Source organism: Asterias amurensis, chromosome 1 (assembly GCF_032118995.1).
Source record: "Asterias amurensis chromosome 1, ASM3211899v1".
Lineage (NCBI taxonomy): Eukaryota > Metazoa > Echinodermata > Asteroidea > Forcipulatida > Asteriidae > Asterias > Asterias amurensis.
In genome coordinates this window covers 27,221,855-27,240,841 of record NC_092648.1, presented here as the reverse complement: position 1 = coordinate 27,240,841, position 18,987 = coordinate 27,221,855, and the positions used below count along the sequence as shown (strand labels likewise).

General features: G+C 39.7%; 1 protein-coding gene across 1 annotated transcript; it reads left to right on the top strand.

The window, feature by feature from the left end:
* The first annotated feature begins 10,052 nt into the window (after nt 1–10,052).
* LOC139941996 (protein trapped in endoderm-1-like) lies at nt 10,053–11,165 on the top strand. Its single transcript, XM_071938695.1, has one exon. The coding sequence runs from the start codon at nt 10,053–10,055 to the stop codon at nt 11,163–11,165; it is 1,113 nt and encodes a 370-aa protein (XP_071794796.1).
* The last annotated feature ends 7,822 nt before the right edge of the window (nt 11,166–18,987 follow it).

The following is an 18,987-nucleotide window of genomic DNA, read 5'->3' as shown; positions in this document are numbered from 1 at the left end:
CACACCAACCTCAGCGTGTGATGTAACGTTCAAATTCCAACGGTGGTAAACACAAAACGGAAGTCACACATACAATACAAATGTTACCACTTTGTATGTTCACAAATCTTCCCAAAGAAGTTAGTCGTTGTGGTTTTCAATCTCAGACGAATTGCAACGCGTTTGGGTAATAGTTTTTTCTTTCTTTCTCGTAGTACTTTCTAAAAAGTGCACGCACGTTATTATCTACACGATGTGTAAAGAAAAACAATCGCTAGAGACGTTTGTAAACGGCTGTTTTTGTTGAGACTGTTTCTCAGCATCAAGACTTTTATGTTCAACTTATTGGAAATTAATTGAGCTTAATATCAACAGACGAAACGAATACATCAGCTTAAACAACAAATACCCGATTTCACCTTGAAGTCAACCCCGTGTCGTTCCGAAGATCGATTCGTCAAGGCTTCATTGATCACGAATTCCCAACACCTGCCGATTCCAAAACCTGGCCACTCCGACTCCGACAACATTCACCGCAGAACATCTAAAAACTGACTTACAGTTTTTCAATTTATACCTTTTGGTATCACCTGAACAACGTACAGATAAACATCACTGACTTTTCTTCCTGAATTCAGCCAATGGAAGGAATCGGTGGGGGGGGGGGGGGGGGACGGTGCAAAGAATTGATACCTCAGGATCGACACGCGTTCCCAACGTGGTGGCGCTATTGCACTCTCAGGACGATGTATAATCCTCACTTCGCAGTGTAAATGCGGCTCATGTCGTCATGCACTCACGTAGAGGGTGCCGTAGGGTGTGCTCACAAAACTGATACAGTTTCATACACGGGAAGTAAGCCTCAATTTATTTGTTTTCTTTGCTGTGTCGTTTGATTCAAAAAATTACGGGGTTCTTAAAAAAGGACGAACTAAAGTTTTTCCCCTTTTACTGTGTGACAGAGCACACTCTGCCCTTATGTAGTCAGCATTTTGATTCCACAAATTTGCGGACTATGTCCGTTCACGAAGTAAAAGAAACAACAATTTCCCAATAATGAAACACGCAAAAGGTTCTTTTGAGGAGCGGTAGCAATTTCACTGTTCATACATACCTACATTGCTCTTCGGCTTAGTCTTTGTACAAGACGTTGCTATTCCTTACTACTCGACTTTTGTGACGTGGGTATAGTTGAGTGTACATGGTTTGTTAACAATACCGTCTTACACCAAGACTATCTTCAACTGAGCGCAATGCGTTTACCGAGTGACCACAAGCGCCTAAAGTGGTATCCTGGTTAGTATAAGTAGATTTGGTTTTGGCGGGAAGCAGCGATTCCGGCGGTTACCATTCGCTGATACCACTTCGCATACGATCGCCATCATGAAGGGACACCACAACTTGTGTATTACAGCCGTGATAATGTTGTGCTCATTTTCTCCATCACTCTTGGCACAGGGTAAGTGCTTTATTTCACCTTTTAAAAAGTAACAAATGTTTGAAAAACAGAGACCTCAAGACCTCAAGTTGAGGTCAAGAATTTGAGGTCTCGAAATCAAGCATCAGAAAGCACACGACTTCGTATGACAAGGGTGTTTTTCTTTCGTTATTATCTCGCAACTTCGATGACCGATTGAGCTCGAATTTTCAAAGGTTTGTTATTTTATGCATATGTTGAGATACACCAACTGTGAAGACTAGTCCTTGACAACTACTAATAGTGTCCACTGTCGTTAACTTGTAGGTTTAGTTTTTTTTATACAAGACAACTGCTACCTCTGGATTAACTATAGGCGAAACTTTACCAACTGAGCCATAGTGACTCAATATTGACTAGAATGCTTCAGTGTGTAATTAACCGAACAAACAAGGATAACTAGGTGGTGTGGCGTTGAATACGATAAAGGTACATCGGCGCGTTAGAAAAAGAATCAATTGGGCTTGTGATGTAAGTAACAGCTTGACCCACAAGCAAAGTGAAGGTCGTGAAATTGAGGTTTGGATGATCTTCCTCTTAGTTTCTGCCCTAAATAAAAGTGTTTTCATCAACAGCAAATTTTATAGATTATAGTAATTTGAGGATTGTGTTTATAGAAATGGCCAGGCATAAGAATCTTCCGGTTTTAACTGGAACTCCGGTGCTTTCCCTTTCATGTGTCTGGTCTTCAATTCCATGTCTGAATTTTATATAGAAACATCCTGTTGGGGCGTGGTTGGTTGTATGGAATTTGTAAGTCCGCTCCAAACAAATTCTGATGATGATGTAATTTAACCAAGCAATGTTTTTTTTTTTTTTTTTTGTTTTTTTATACTCGGGAAGTTGATAAGCTGTTGAAATTTAGTAGAGGTATTGGTTGATAACCATAGTAAAATTGTTAACAATAAACCGTACGATTACAATCATGTGCGAAATGTTTGAAAAGATTCATGGAATTAAATGTGTAACATTCATCTCAACATAATTACTCTAATGTGTAAGGGAGAAAACGTTTGATTCAAAAAAGAACACTAATTTTCTGTCTGTATTATGTGCCAAAACTTAATGGTACTTGTAATTTAACCTTATTGCTGTTTTTAATATCAAACTACTTTTGGCACTAGTTTTGAATGTATGCTCCAGTGCAGCTGCTATTTCTCTGATATCTTTAGAATGATTCTCTTTCTTCGGCAATAGTCTATACGGGACAAAAACATTGAGTTTTACAAAGCACTCAGATTCGTCTTAACTTAAGATGGGTTGCTTGCCACAGTTTATTGTATTGTACTCTTATTGCGCCCCTACACGTACCCCCTCCCCTTTCACTACCTTACACCACGCTACAACAAACCTAGCTTGCAGCCATCCTAGCGTGAACATCTGAATAAGGAATAGGCATACTGAATAAGGAATAAGCATTTGCGGGAGGGGGCGGGGGTAAAGCCCCCTCAAGACCCTTGCTATCCCCACATGAGATCGAGAAAACAAGGCACAAAATGAATACTTTAATATATTAAATTTACCCCTCCAATCTATGTCTATGCGCTACCCCGCCCAAACATGTACAGTTGCGCCGCTGGGAATTGGTCCTTGGTGAAATCGCGGGTTTGTGTCGCCAGCACAACAAATTAAACAAAATATCAATCAGTATTTGAGATATTAGGTACGACGTACTCAATCTTCCGTCCTTTTAAGAGCAAGATGAGCCTTTCATGGCGTGTTACTTCCACTCCATTAGGTAAAGTAAAAAATATAACAAATTACAATGTTTATCTATAGAGCATCCTTGCATTTAATGGTCAGCTCGACCTTGTACTTGAGTTCTGATGTTAAACCATTGATGCTCCTATAAGGGTAAACCTGCAGAGGCTACTGACTCCCCTGGGCACTAATTGCACAGGAAACAGATTGTATTCCTGAAATGTTTTTAATTAATGGACAGTTCTGACAGAAGATTTTGCTTTGGGTCTTCACTACAGTTGTCGATAGATCTTAAAATGGAGTCCGCGTTTGCCTTTTTTTTTTCATCGGATACATCTAAAGATGGGTACCCATATACGAAGAAGAAATAATCGAGGTATACAAAGTGTAATAAATGGGTCAGATCAGTTTCGAATGAACGAGAGAGGGGTAATTTAATTCATGCCTAATTAATTTTGTGGGGGTTCTCCGGCAATTCTTTATTGGTCACGATACAAAGTCACCGTAGTGACATGCACGATTCGGCACATTCTATGGTATTGAAGTCACTCAGTGACGTAACCACGGGGTAGGGAGAGGGCGTATACTGCCCCAAAATCTTTGCCACCGAAAAACTCCAATCTCAACACACCTTGTGTAAAATCGGTATGTGTTACTTCATAACCCAATTAAAATAAAAATAGAAAAAATCGCAGCGCGATTAGCGTTGCAAGTGTTTACTGTTGTCAGTGATAAAGAGGCACTGTGCTACAAAGGTAACAAGTTCTAAACCATAGACGATCAAACCCAAACGGTTAAGTTTATTACCGTCTTTTTTCTCACAGGTTTGGAGATTCTATTGGATGACGTCACACTGCAACTTACTCGCGACGCTTCGTGTTGTGGTAGCTGCAGTAAGTCATCGTATGAAACGAAAAAATCTCGGAGAATTGAACTGGTCTGCAAATGTGAACCCTTCTGCGTCATTTATGGGGACTGTTGTTTAGATTATGCTCTCTTCTGTACTGATAACCAGACGGGGACAAGTGAAAATACTTTAGTTGGTATGGACAATTGTACCAATGATCAAGTCAATAGCTCCTTAACAAGCGAGGGCGAGGTATCAACTTCCGAAGATAAGTGCCGAGTATACGCCGAGGAATCGACACATGAATTAGTTCAAGAGTATCTCTGTCAACTGAGGGCGCTGTGGTCACCAGTAATTCTCAAACGAAAATCAACTCATCAATTCGCTAATGCTCCTGGAAAAAGTCGTTACGCGATGATACAGGATTGTAGATTGGATGCATCGGAAGATGAATTGCATGCCTGTCAGATGAAACGCTCATTAAAAAGCGTTCAACACCTTAGTGACGTCATTGCACTTCTCCCGGTAACCGCTGCGAATGGACTACATTATATGAACATTCATTGCGCTTTGTGTAATGGATTTGACTCCCCAAATGTCACATTTTGGAAAATTTCGTTTAATTGTTCTCCAGCTGAACTTGATCTTGATTTTGCATTCAGAAGAAATATTTCACTTCTGGTGTCAAACTGTATGATTAATGACGTGGAAAGCCCTGAATCATTTCCTTGGGATGTGGCGCCACGTCGTTTGTCACTTGAATCCTATCAGTGCAACGACTCACAGAACGGGGGCGCGTGCCGTGCCTACTCGTTACCATACAAGGAATATACGAACATATACTGTTCGTTGTGCGGTGACCTGGACACTTCGGGTGAAGATACTAATCATAAAATACCAGGTCCAGAAATTGGCCCAGGAATTGGCATAACAACCCTCCCGATCAGCGCGCTGTTTGATTTCTCACCATCGAAAGGTGCAGGTTTATCTGTAAATGATCATGACAAGACGTTTATCAAGGCAACATGCGACCATGGACAAATCTATGATCAGTCGACCGGTGAGTGTCGTGATTTCTTCTGTCCGTTCGGTCAGGTAATTGGAGACGATGGTTTCACGTGTGTTTCTCTCAGGAACCAAAGCAACTACTCTTTAAGATTTGACACCCAAGTTTCTAACGGGAGATTCTCGTATGAAGTTTTCATCCAAACCGAACTCCCCGTTGATGATAAGAAAGCGTTTTCTTCGGTTCTTTTCCGCCAGATATTGGGTGATGTTTCGGTCGAGAATACCGAACTAAAACTCGATGGCTCAAATAAAAAGTATCCGAATCCGAGTTGCTCTTGTATTAAAATGCCGTACCCGTACATTCTATCCGCTGTGGCTCAAGTCAGCAACTCAACCAGTATCGAATCAATGTCTAAGTTGGTCCTAGACGCCTTGAATAAAACAAAATGCTGGGAGTTTACCAACATGTCTCTTTCAGTGTCCACAGTTAGAATAAGGAATTTCGATCAAGTGCTCCTGCAGGATCAATGTGCAAAGCAAGGTCAAGAGCTCGACCAGTTTGCTTTGGATGTGTACCAAAGGTTTTTAGTCGAGGACGTTCCTTATATTGAGTTCTTACTTGACAATGAAACGTATGTCATTCCATCGCTTAAGACGAGGCAAGAAATCACTCATGCAGATCGGAAAAAGAGTGGACTGTCTGTTTTGACTTGCAGTGTCAAATTAATCTGCCCAATAATTGTGTTAGATTCAACTGAGTATAACGTAACCATGATGGGCTCAATGCTGATGTATTGTGACGCAGCTGGTCGAAATCTATCATCGAGTGATGTCATCGTGATGTCACAAGGAAAGATAGCCGTGTGCCATTCCGATACCGAAAACCAAAACTACCCCCAGATTGAATACGACACTAGCGAAATAATACTATCAATGGTTGGTATATCTATATCTCTAGTGTTTCTAGCGATGTCTCTGTTCACTTATTACATGTTCCCTGAACTGAGAAATCTGCCTGGTAAGAACATGATGAGTTTTCTGGTTGCTTTGTTTGCACTATTGGTGACGTTCCTCATAGCAGTTGGGTCACCTCTGTCTCAGCTCACCTTGGGTTCAAAGGCTTCTTGTCTCACCTTCGCCGTTCTTATCCATTATTTCCTGATGGCCGTCTTTTTTTGGAGTAACATAATCTCTCTCCACTTTGTGCGCACATTCGGCCTCGGTGTTCGTATGAGGCTCACAGGATCGACTAACGACGGGCGAGTATTCCGGCTGTACTCGTTGTACGGATGGGGTGCTCCCATTGTCATTGCAGGAGTTGGCTGTGCGTTGCACTTCTTTGCTGAGATTGGTGGCCAAAGGGAGAATGTCTACAACGGTTGCATGATATCCGGTGGGGAGGCTGCTATCTACCTGGTGGCCATTCCTTTATCGTGCCTCATGTGTCTTAACGCGGTGTTCTTTACTGTCACATTGGTGGGGATAAGGAAGACTCGGAAAGATGTTAAACTGGTCCGTAAGAAGAAAGGACGACTTGAGACTTTTCACATGGAGTTGAGTCTCTTTGTCAAGGTAGGTGAATTCAAATTGTAAGACAAACTCCAAGCTTTTCCGGTTATTATACAAGAGTCTTATACAGCTTCTGAAGACCCCAAAACCATACCAACAGTGAACAGAAACACAGAATACTTTAAAGGCAGTGAACACTATTGGTAATTACTCAAAATAATTATTAGCACAAAACCTTTCTTGGTGACGTAACCGTATAATACATTGTGAGAAACGGCTCCCTCTGAAGTGCCATAGTTTTCGAGAAAGAAGTAATTTTCCACGAATTTGATTTCGAGACCTCAGATTTAGAACTTGATGTATCGAAATCAACCATCTAAACGCACACCACTTCGTGTGACAAGGGTGTTTTTTCTTTCATTATTATCTCGCAAGTTCGATGACCGATTGAGCTCAAATTTTCACAGGTTCGTTATTTTATGCTTATGTTGAGATACACCAACTGTTAAGGCTAGTCTTTTACAATTACGAATAGTGTTCACTGCCTTTAAAGCAATATTGTTGCGTTTAGCGGGAGTTGCGATGCACCAGCTTTAACAGATACAAGAAGATACAAGTTACTGGCTTATCTGTCCCTTGTTCCGGAGCTTAGTTTGCACTCAACAAGTCATACCAACACACGAGGGAGAAGGGCTAAGCCAGAGGACGCCCTCTCTGGCGAGCGGGTTCCCCAATCGGCCTGCACGGGGCCGCCAGCAGTGCTCCGCCGCTACAATAGTTTCCGGAACCCCCGTTATTTTTTCTTCATGACATCTGCAAGTCAATAGATTTGAGTTTAACTGTAGAGCAGTATTAGTTTGATGTTCGGGCAAAATTTCGACTTCCCACGAGAAGTTTTCACGGAAATTACATTCTTTTCAGTTTTACTGTGGAATGTTTTCGTTTCACAAAAGGCGAATGACATGAATTGCACCTAATTTAGTTACTAATGCAATTCTAACTGTTTCTCACTAGACCTTTGTAGCTACCGGTCTGCTATGGTTTGGTATCTTCATCGTTGGTTATTTCGAGGGCCGTGCTTTCTCCTACGTCATCACTGTCATCTTCACCCTTCAGGGACCAATGTCGTTCTTTGCTTTCGCGTTCACCGAGCGAGTACGAGGCATGTGGGCAAAGAAGGTATCGGGCGCCACCAATCGACCTGGACAGTCCAGCACCGATGTTTCCAAAGTCAGCGCAATCAGGAGATCGACTATGATGTCATCGAAGCGGGAAGTTGATCCTCCAGAAATGGAAACACAGTTCACGCAAGCTGTCATTGCAAATGAGGACGGATCTAAAGGTGAATGTTCATTCAATAACCCATTGTATGACGAGTGTGAATCAGTCACCTGACCAGGTGTCTCAATTCAATTAAATTCAGATTAATTCAATACGCATTTTATAACAAACGGTTTCAAACGCTATTGATAGACCAACTCTCCCGATCCAAGGCAACGTGGTCCCTTTAATTCTTGTCGGTTGTCTTCCTGTTTGATGGGTCAATAATTTGCGGTCACGTTAAAATTGTAGGGAGATCTGTTTTTATACGTGCCCCTCGAGAGAATGACTGACCTTCCCGGCTCAGCTCTGGCTAAGCAATACTATTGACAAGAACAACAACTGGTTTACGAAGGGACACGTTGCCATGGATCGGGGTTGTTGGTCTATGCGAAAAAGCGTTTGAAACCGTTTTGTTTATGAAATGTAAATGGTTCGAAAGAAATTTGAAACTGAGTTGAATATTTTTGAGGCATTGCATGGTGAGGTGTCAAAATATATTTGATTTGCGGTAAAACCATGCGTGTATCTTCTTGCCAGGTAGAGTTTGTTCCTGAGATAACTGTCTTTCTATAAACAAAAAAATCACGGTTTTCCTTATGCGTTCCAGGGCACGCCACTATGTTGAGTCGAATAATTAAGTGTAAATTAACAATTGCTTGTAATGCGAAGAACATTGCTGTGGAATAATGTCACTGTTATGAACTAAAACAAGAGCACTTTAACGCTGAAATTAATCTTTTGATTTCTTTTATTAATAATATTACCCTATCCTGTACCTTTGGGTCTTTAATAATTAAAAGTTTATACCCTTCAGCCTTCATACGAAAGGGCATTTGACTATAATTTTGAAACAGCTTATTACATAGTTTCTAAACAGAGCTCTTAGTCTTAATTTTTTTATTTTTTGTGCAATTGTAGCTCATACAATGTGTGGATAACCAATAACAATAAGTATATTTATGTTAGAATAGGCTTTGTGTAGTTCTTTAATGTGAATGTTAAGAATTGTCTTTTACAGATGTAGATAACAGTGAGGGTATTTCGTTCTCTTGAAGTACTAATCCCCCTATTTCGTTTCCTCAAAATAGTTTTTCCCCCGAAAACGAAACACTAGACCGAGGACCCGATAAGATTTCGGGGAATGAGAAACATGATGGCGAGAAGATGAACTATAATTTTTACGAAAATTTCGAGAACGAAATTATATTAATATGTTCTTTGTCGGCAATTTCTTTCTTTATTTTGTCCCTTTAATAAACTCCGTTTTTGTTTAATCGAACGACACAGCAAACCAAAAAGATAAATTGAGGCTCTGTTCCCCCGTGTATGAAACTATATCAGTTTTGTGAGCATACCCTACGGCACCCTCTACGTGAGTGCATGACGACATGAGCCGCATTTACACTGCGAAGTGAGGATTATAAACCTGTCTCAGAGTCCAATAGCGCCACCAGTTGGGATAGCGTGTCGATCCTGAGGTATCAATCCATTGCCCCGTCCACCCCCCCCCCCCCCCTGATTCCTTCCATTGGCTGAATTCAGGAAGGAAAGTCAGTGATGTTTATCTGTACGTTGATCAGAGGATAACACGTGCTAGAACGACTCAGCCTAGTGTAATATGAAAGTACCAAAAGGCATAAATTGAAAAAATTGTACGTCTCTTTGTAGACAATCTGTGGTGAATGTTGTCAGAGTCGGTGATGCCAGATTTTGGGAACGGCAGGTGTTGGGAACGACTGGTGTTGGTAATTCGTGATCAATGAAGCCTTGACGAATCGATCTTCGGAACGACACGAGGTTGACTTCACGGTGAAATTGGGTATTGTTGTTTTAGCTGATGTACTCGTTTCGTCTGTTGCTTTCCAGCTCCACTGATTTCCAGTAAATTTAACATAAAAATCTTGATGCTGAGAAACAGTCTCAACAAAAACAGCCGTTTACAAACGTCTCCAGCGATTGTTTCTCTTTACACATCGTGTAGATAATAACGTGCGTGCACTTTTTAGAAAGTACCACGAGAAAGAAAAAATAGTTATCACCCAAACGCGTTGTAATTCGTCTGAGATTGAAAACCACAACGACTACTTCTTATAGAAGGTTGGTGAACATGTAAAGTGATAACATTATTTTACATTGTATGTGTGGCTTCCGTTTTGTGTTTACCGCCGTTGGAATTCGAACTTCACATCACACGCTGAGGCTGGTGTAATGGGTGAGTTGTCCATGGATAACTTGACTTTCCTCAATGCGAGTGGAGAGCATGACTTGCTACGTCCGATGGTGTATTATCATCCACTGTGGTTGGGTTTCCAGGGTGTTTTCTTCATCGTCTCAGGATCGTTTGGAGTGTTCGGTAACTGTCTCGCCCTGACTGCTCTTGCCACCACGCCTAAACTCCGTAACTCATGCACGGCTCTGATCGGTAACCTGTGCGTGGCAGATCTGGTCTGCAGCGTACAACAGTTGTTCTTCATGGTTCCCTTGATGATTTACGAAGGATTTCCGGACAACATGGTGTTGTGCAAGATTGCCTACTACATCCCAAGCACAATGTTCGCTGCGTCACTCACTACCCTCGTGTTCATCACGTTTAACCGATACTTTCTCATCACCAGACCGCGTTCCTGCTACCCTTGTTGTTGCGGCAAAAAGTCCGTCATAGTAAACATCGCTTTCATTTGGATATTCATCTTTATCACCATGATCCTGCCGTCTCTTAACGGCGGCTCAAATGGGGTGGTTTACAGTTATAAGAATAAAGGGTGCACCGTCATTTCCAAGCTGATTGTCTCCATTGTGTATTTGAGTTTCTTCGTGATCCTCCCAGCTTTCGTTCTCGTACCGATACTATACGGCATGACGGTTTACGCGGCAAAAACAAGCCACCGGCGGGTCCACAATGGTGATGTCCCCCGCCACGCGTCCATAAAAAAGACTGCCCAGGCGTTCCAGACTCAAGAAGCAAGCACTCAAGAAGGAAGCACCAAAGAAGGTAGCACAGTGTCAACTGTGTCTAACTCGGTCACTAATGATGCTGCCCCTGTACACCATCGTGGCGTGAGCAAGAGAGAGCTCAACCTTACCCGCATACCGTTGTTGATCTTTACGGTCTTCGCCTGCTGTTGGACCCCACACTCGGTGTACGTCATCTGGAACGGTTTTACGGAAGTGTCTGGCTATTTTGGTCAGTTAGCGTTTCTGTTCATCTGGGCCAACTCGGCCATCAACCCGTACCTCTACGCCTGGTCCAACCGTAACTTCAGACTTGCCTACAAGAGGCTCTTCGTAAACGTGAAATGCTGCCGCAAAGAAAGACGCTAAGAGAACTATACAAATAGTTCAAGAGGTTGTACACTTGCACTGTTCAAAGTTCCTCAAATTTATTTCTGCGACCATAGCTTTTTTAGAAGCCAACAATTACAGCTCTATACGACTTTTGACGTCACGGCTCTATTTTCGCTGCGAATATTTCGCAGGAGTTTACACACAATTCAACTCGTCCGAATTAGTCCGTTGCAAAATTATCCGTCACAATTCGTATCACATTCGCAGCAAGTATGAACCAATACTAGGCTTTACTCTATTTCACGTGAAACGAAAGACCTCAAAGCCATTTTGGCATTTTACGTTGTACGATTAAGAAAGACAACCATTCAACCTGACAAGCCACTCAAGCAGCATTCAAAATCTCCAGTTGCCTATCTCTGCTAATTGGATACCGATTTCGCATGGCTGAAATGAACGGCCTTATAAGTTTACCGAATATCATGCTGTTGTATATTCGCAAGACTTAAAGACACTGGACACTGTGGGTAAATGTCAAAAACCAGTCTTCTCACTTCGTGTGTTTCAACATTATGCATAAAATAACAAACCTGTGAAAGTTTGAGCTCAATTGGTCGTCGAAATTGTGAGATAATAATGAAAGAAAACAACACCCTAGTCACACGAGCTTTCAGATACTTGATTTCGAGACCTCAAGATCTAATTGTGAGGTCTCGAAATCAAATTCGTGAAAAATTACTTCTTTCGCGAAAACTACGTTACTTCAGAGGGAGTCGTTTCTCACAATGTTTAAAACCATAAACCTCCCCCCAATTCTCGTTACCAAGTAAGGATGCTAATATAAGTACTTTGGGTGATTACCAAAAGTGTCCACTGCCTTTAAAGTTAAATTGAATTTGAGTGTTATGGTCAGTCACAGCAATGGTAAATGCACGGTATTGTTATACTGCTAACCTATTTTCTTCACGAGGTTTCGTTGGTATAAGCAATTTGTTGCGCTTAAAGGCAGTGGACACTATCGGTTGATGTATCTCAACATATGCATAAAATAACAAACCTGTGAAAATTTGAGCTCAATCGGTCGTCGAACTTGCGAGATAATAATGAAAGAAAAAACACCCTAGTCACACGAAGTTGTGTGCGTTTAGATGGTTGATTTCGAGACCTCAAGTTCTAAATCTGAGGTCTCGAAATCAAATTCGTGGAAAATTACTTCTTTCTCGAAAACTATGGCACTTCAGAGGGAGCCGTTTATCACAATGTTTTATACCATCAACCTCTCCCCATTACTCGTCCCGAAGAAAGGTTTTATGCTATAATTATTTTGAGTAATTACCAATAGTGTCCACTGCCTTTAAACAGGCCTTATGGTATTGGGCACAGATTTATTCTTGTTTTGAAAAATGTGGTTCGTTTCAAGTATATTGTCTCAAAATACATGCACTTTACCAGCGCGTACTAAGCGCCACATAAGAGCATTGCAAGCACTCGAAGGTTTTCAACAAGCGTGTCTTCAAGCCAACCACTTTTGGTTAGCCAATCAGCGTCGATTTCCAACGTTCCAGTGACGAGAGGTATTGATACTGCGCGTTGTCCATAATAACGAGGTTGTGTCTATCACGTGCAAAGTTGTTTATATTAAACTGTAGGCAGAACCCCGGTTTGTTTCTTCTTCTTCTTCTTTCTTTTTCTTTATATTTTTTGGTAATAACGAAGTTTCATGTTTGACATGTTTTCATGTTTGACCTGGATTCACGATTGTCACCCAATACGATTGTCACCCAATGACGATTGTCACCCAATATCCATGACTGGAACTGTTAACAGTTGGGAATACAATATTAGCCTACACACTGTTTACATCCTGCACTTACACCGGCTATTTATGGCAGCTATAGTCACTTTACTTTTAATTTGCTCAGGTTGACAGACACTGGGTTTGTGTTGGTCATTTCCAGGTGAGAAAAAAACAAACTTGCAAATTGCACGCGGCGTAAGAGTAATCTGCATGAACGAGACAATCAGCGGGTATTGACTTTATTGTTATGATTATGTTCACTTTAGTTAAAACATTAACACTATTTGTCAACATTATGTCGTTGTGTATTCATGCTTATCAAAGAACAATGTTAGAAATTTCCAAATACATACACGTTGCAGGAGCTGTTAAACTAATTATGTCAGGGTTTCCTTGCAATGTCAAATGAATATTACATTCACCACGTTTTGTTGTAAAGAAAATGAACCAGTCTGTTTACTCCTGCCACGACCTCCTTTTGATAAAACGAATTTGTATTCAGATGGAAACAATTTCAGAGTCACCTGGATAGTTTTGGTACCCCACTATTTGTCGGTTCGCATATATTGATGCACCTACATTTTGTTACACTTGTACAATGCAACACTGTTGTTATAGTTATGTTGATGTCCGTAGGCAGCGAAATTGTGTCCATATCTCGATGCTGTTCTATGGTGTTTAAAGCACTGGGCACTGTTGGTCAATGTCAAAGACCAGTCTTCTCACTATCTCATCATATACATATAATAAAAAACCTGTGTAAAGTTGCGAAAAAATAATGAAATAAAAAACACCTTTGTCACACGAAAGTGTGCTCGCAGATGCTTGATTTCATCAAAATCTATTTTGAGATCTCTAAATCAAATTCGTGGAAAATTCCTTCTTTCTCCCAAACTACGTTACTTCAGTGGGAGCCGTTACGCACTGTGTTTCATACTATCAACAGCTCCCCATTATAGGCTACTTGTTACCAAGTGAGGTTTTATGCTAACAATTATTTTAATTAATTACCACCTGTGGATGAACAAGAAGTGTAATTGTTCTCGCACTACTTGTAATATGTTAATGGAAAACCTGACATAAATAATCACTTTATTACTTAGATAGATAGCAGTTTTTAAATAACTTATGTTTAATGCAATGCGTACTGGGCCCTAATTCATGGCTCTGCTTACCGTACAGAATTGGCGCTTACGGAAGCAGGGAATTCTGTACTTACGGCCATGCTATAGTATAGTAAGCCTATAGGCTAGCGAATAAATTCGGCGCTTGCAAGTAAGAGGGAATCGAAATCGTAAGCGCAGAATTCGGCGGTAAGCAGAGCCATGAAACTGGGCCATGTTCCCTCGTTTTCCAAACTGTTCCTATTTTAAAAACATGACTGTTCAGTTCAAGTATGCCACATTTTAAACAATAGAGTCAAATAAAACTTAGACAGACTGATAATCAAACCATCTTAAGCCTGCAATTGACCCAAATCTGTGTCCTTCAACGATTCAATACGATTTTTGTAAAGTCGTTCCTGTCCCGTTTTTCATAAAATGTATTTGTTAACCACTTTTGAAGGTCGACCAAATTATATTTAGTACTTGGCCAAGAAACGTAAAATTGTGACGCTGCAAAAAAAGTAGTCTTTAACATACCCATTAAAGCAAAGACAAAGTACTTAACCTATATTTGGTAAATTTATCATAGTACTGGAAAACTAAGCGAATTTTAAATTTCGATGTGAAGTGATATATATCCTTAAATGAACCGTTTTTTTGTTAATTGTCTGCAAATTTTTGAATGCATTTTTCCTTTCCTTTCATAGTACATCGGTATTTGTTATCAAAGTGCTTTTTAATTTAATTTGATTCTCCATGAATGAATGTTGTAAAACATTAATACTTAACAAATGAGGGATAACGTCCATTTCGATCCGTCTGGAAACCCGGCTTAACAAAGTTCAGGGCTGTCATTCAATTGTGTAACATCCAGGGTGCGTTTTGGCGACTGTAACCAATTATTGTTTCTGACGTCATAACCAAAACGGTAACCGAGCTTACAACTCGGTTATCGTTCAGTCTGAACAGCAGAACGAACGACCAACAACCGAAAAAGTTTTTGGTTGGGGTCGCCAAAACGCACTCCTGGTACGCATTAATAGTACGTTACAATTGATTTTTCGCAACGGGGTGGGAGACTTAATACCGGTCTGGTTTTCTAACTTTTTGGTTTTTTTTACAAACAAAACACACACATTTTTTCCCGACTGGTTACCCGCGTTTTTCGAAGATAATCGTTGCACATCTTACAAAATTAATTGTATCTTGCGGCTAACGTGTTGTATGGTTTATATTGGTTAACAGGAAATATGTTTAAGACGTCAAATTGCAAAAAAAAAAATCGTTCAAAAAGTGTGTACATATTCATAATTTCCTTTTATTACTCTAAACATTGTATATTCCTATAGTTTAAAATGTGGCATTTTATCTGAATCAGGAAATTTAATTTTTTTTTTTACGAATAAGATTGATGTGTTGTAGTGTTTTAACGGTTTTGTATAGTGTCTTTGTGTACATCACTTGACATTTTTGTGTCATGTGTATATACGAGATGTCTTTAAAAAAAATCTCCCGTCGTGTTCAAAGATCAGACTGTTTCTTACGTTTTCTTTTTTAGGGTATTCTCAGTGAAAAAAGTATAGCTTCAGGCAGAGTTATCCATTATAGTATTACCTGACGGGTATGCGCCTATAGCGCTAGAAGTGACATTTCGGGTGTTGTGTGTGATATTGTCCCGGTGGAAATGTGTCATCGAACATGCGTTTTGTACGGTAATTGCATTTAAAGTGGTTTTTCGAATGAAAATACTTCAAGCTGCACTAACAAAATGCTTCCTCTTTGAAGCTTTTACGAAGGTTTTAAGATGGTATTAGAGATCGACGCGAAATGAAGAGGAAACGACTTCGTGGGTTTAACTTTTTCGGGGCTCTGTGTACTGAGCATTGGTTTTGTGGTTGGCCTACTTTCATGAACTGTAGTGGCTTAAACACTTTCTATGTTTACAAAAAGGTAGCCTGCGACTTTTCGATCCTAGCAGGGTCTTTCTCGAAGGCTAATTAACAACAACACGACACACATGAGCAGATATAACACTTGAACATGTCAAGTGTGTTGTGTTTTAATTTATTAACCTTCGACGAAGACTCTGCTAGACACTTAAAGTCACATGACAATGTAACGCGGGACCGTATAGGGGGACCAAACACACACGTTTGCTGGTTTAACGTCACTTGCGATTGTATTATGTGATAGCAATTGATTGTATTCCGTAATATTATGAACGATTGAAACAGCAAGGGTATGCCACTCCAATTTTTTGGAGTGGCAATGTTTTTTTTTATTGCTGCATCGAGTTTTGCACTATTCCAACTTCCTGCGAATGCGAATGCGACGAATTTTGACAAAATTCAACGAATATAGTTTGCAACAGATGAACTGTGAAAAGGGTTGATGTGTTGTAGTGTTTTAACGGTTTTGTATAGTTTCTTTGTTGTATCACATGGCATTTTTGTATCATGTGTATATACGAGATGCCTTTAAAAAAAATCTGACGAATTTTGACAACACAAATTCAACGAATATAGTTTGCAACAGATGAACTGTGTTCGTTGCAACAACAGCCATCAACATAACGCTTTCGCATTTGCAGGACGTATGAACCGGGCTTAAATCAAGTTTTTTTTTGTACAAATAACAATTTACAATATATATTGTATATAATATACACCTTTTTTTAAATATAAAGTTGATTTAAAAGCATGTACAATTTCATCACCAGAGGCTGGTTTGTCTTTTTGTATACCCCATAATGTCTGGGACCAGTGTACACAACGTAGCAAATGTACATAATTAATTATCCAAAGGACGCATGTACAAAATGCACCTTAATGGTTTATGGCTCCAAGGTTAAACTCAGTTACAGTGTGATGCATGCACTTTCATAGAAGAAACACAATTACAATTATCTCCACTATAACACGGTGTAAAATACAAAAGTGTTGGATACCTTTCGAGTGCGATTTGGTCAAAATAAAAATAAAAAAACTGTCGATGGCGTTTACCTTTCAAAATGGTCTATGGGGTGCCGTGGCCGAGCGATTAAGAGCCAAGATACCCAAGCCTACATTCGTAAGTACTGTGAAAGGGGTAACCCTGTTTCAGCCCTAGAAGTAGGTGGCAATGGCCTCTGGATAAAATAATTGCAGCCCACACCTTGAAGTGGCCTTCAGGCCTTGTGTGTCAGGCGACTTGCATAAAAAAACCAAAAATAAAATATAAAAAAAACGAATTCAAGCTCTGCTGATTCTTCTGTTCAGCAGCGTGTAGGTTCGAATCCCGTTCGTGACACTTGTGTCCCTGAGCAAGACACTTAACTATAATTGCTTCTTTCCACCCATGGGTAAATGGGTACCTGTGAGGGCAGAGATGGTTCTTGTAATTGATTAAGCCGACGAGGCTGTATACTCCCCAAGGAGCTGAGATGGTTTAAGGGTTGAATTAAGGCTCAGTGACCAGGGGTAATAATTTGAAGCGTTTTGAGACACCCATTCGGGAGTGAAGAAGCGCTATATAAACTCAAAATATTGTTAATATTATTACTTACGTTTTTTTAAAGAGACTTTTATCTCATATCTCAATCATGAAGTATGATACTGTTGAATCACCGGCATAACATTTTGACCTTGATGAAATGTCAAAAATAAAAATATAAAATACTATTTGGAATACAGACCCATATATTGTTGATACTCTATGACGTCGTATTTCAAACTTCTCCATGAAAGAGTATCAAATAAGAAAAGACATTTTAACATGAGGTGATAGAAACGTTGAATTACCCCGACTTTAGGTTGGAAAATGAGCGCACCATGAAACTGAAGTTTAACTTGACGCCCCTTGTCTACTTCTACTTCTCTACTCGGCAAAATCACATGATGGGATACTAATGTCTACTTCTTTCCATGTTTTTTTTAAAACATAACTTATGTATTGTTAGCATGAATTACATAATTGTCAAGCATGAATTATGTATCGGTTAACAAACTGCTTTATTTTTATATTTTTATAATTGCAATCAAAAAGACCTATACACATGTTTTGTTCACCATACATTAATTGCTGCCCTTACAAAGATATAGTGCTATTCGAAACGAATACTTCGTGCATCCTGAAAGGGAATTAAATCTGGCGGTGAAGAGGGCCTCACACTAATGTTAACACAATATTTACAAAAATGACAAAAAATTGTGTTTTGCTTGTAATCATAATAAGGGCTTAATGATTATGGTTCCCCAGAGACGAGTTAAATAGCTAATTAAACAATGCTAGGGAAGAAAGGACATGATCATGTTGCCTTTGTTGTCTAGGTGCAGGTTGCATTTTATTGGCAGTCTGTCTTAACATAGAGCAAGGAACTTAAGTAAAGCATTAACAAACTATAGGTTTACATAACCATTAGGTTGGTTGACAGAGTGCATTGCCACGCGGTTTTTTGTACAATCATGCGAACTATAAGCCACGGAAACAAAGAAAATAATAATGGAATCTGTCTGTAATGGGTATAAAGGACTCGTTCAGTTTGACGACTCCACAGTGAATTATTATACATTATATATTTTTGTATGGACTGTATGGCTTTGAAATTATTTTCATAATTTTCTACATAAGTTAGTGTGTTTGTTTCAACAGAAGCAGTTTACTATTACTTTAAACCAATTCAAGAGATCTATACATATCACACATTTCAAAGATAGGATGACTACATTCTTTTAATTTTAAACTCTGTATTGAGAATATGCTTAGTGTTTAAATACAGGCGACGATCTTAACACATTGCACACAATCTCTTTGTATAACTGTCGTAATTTATTGTGAAAAAAACACCTTCTTACTTTCAAGTTGTAAAGAGTTGATATATAAATATTAATGAATATATGTAGGTAACTTTCCACTTGAGAATTAAAACTGTCCTAACTGTGTGTCATGCATTTGTACTTTGTTTCATAACTGCTTA

What these genes read in the sequence shown, in the direction of transcription:
- LOC139941996 (XM_071938695.1), top strand. Translation starts at nt 10,053, where the DNA reads ATGGGTGAGTTGTCCATGGATAACTTGACTTTCCTCAATGCGAGTGGA.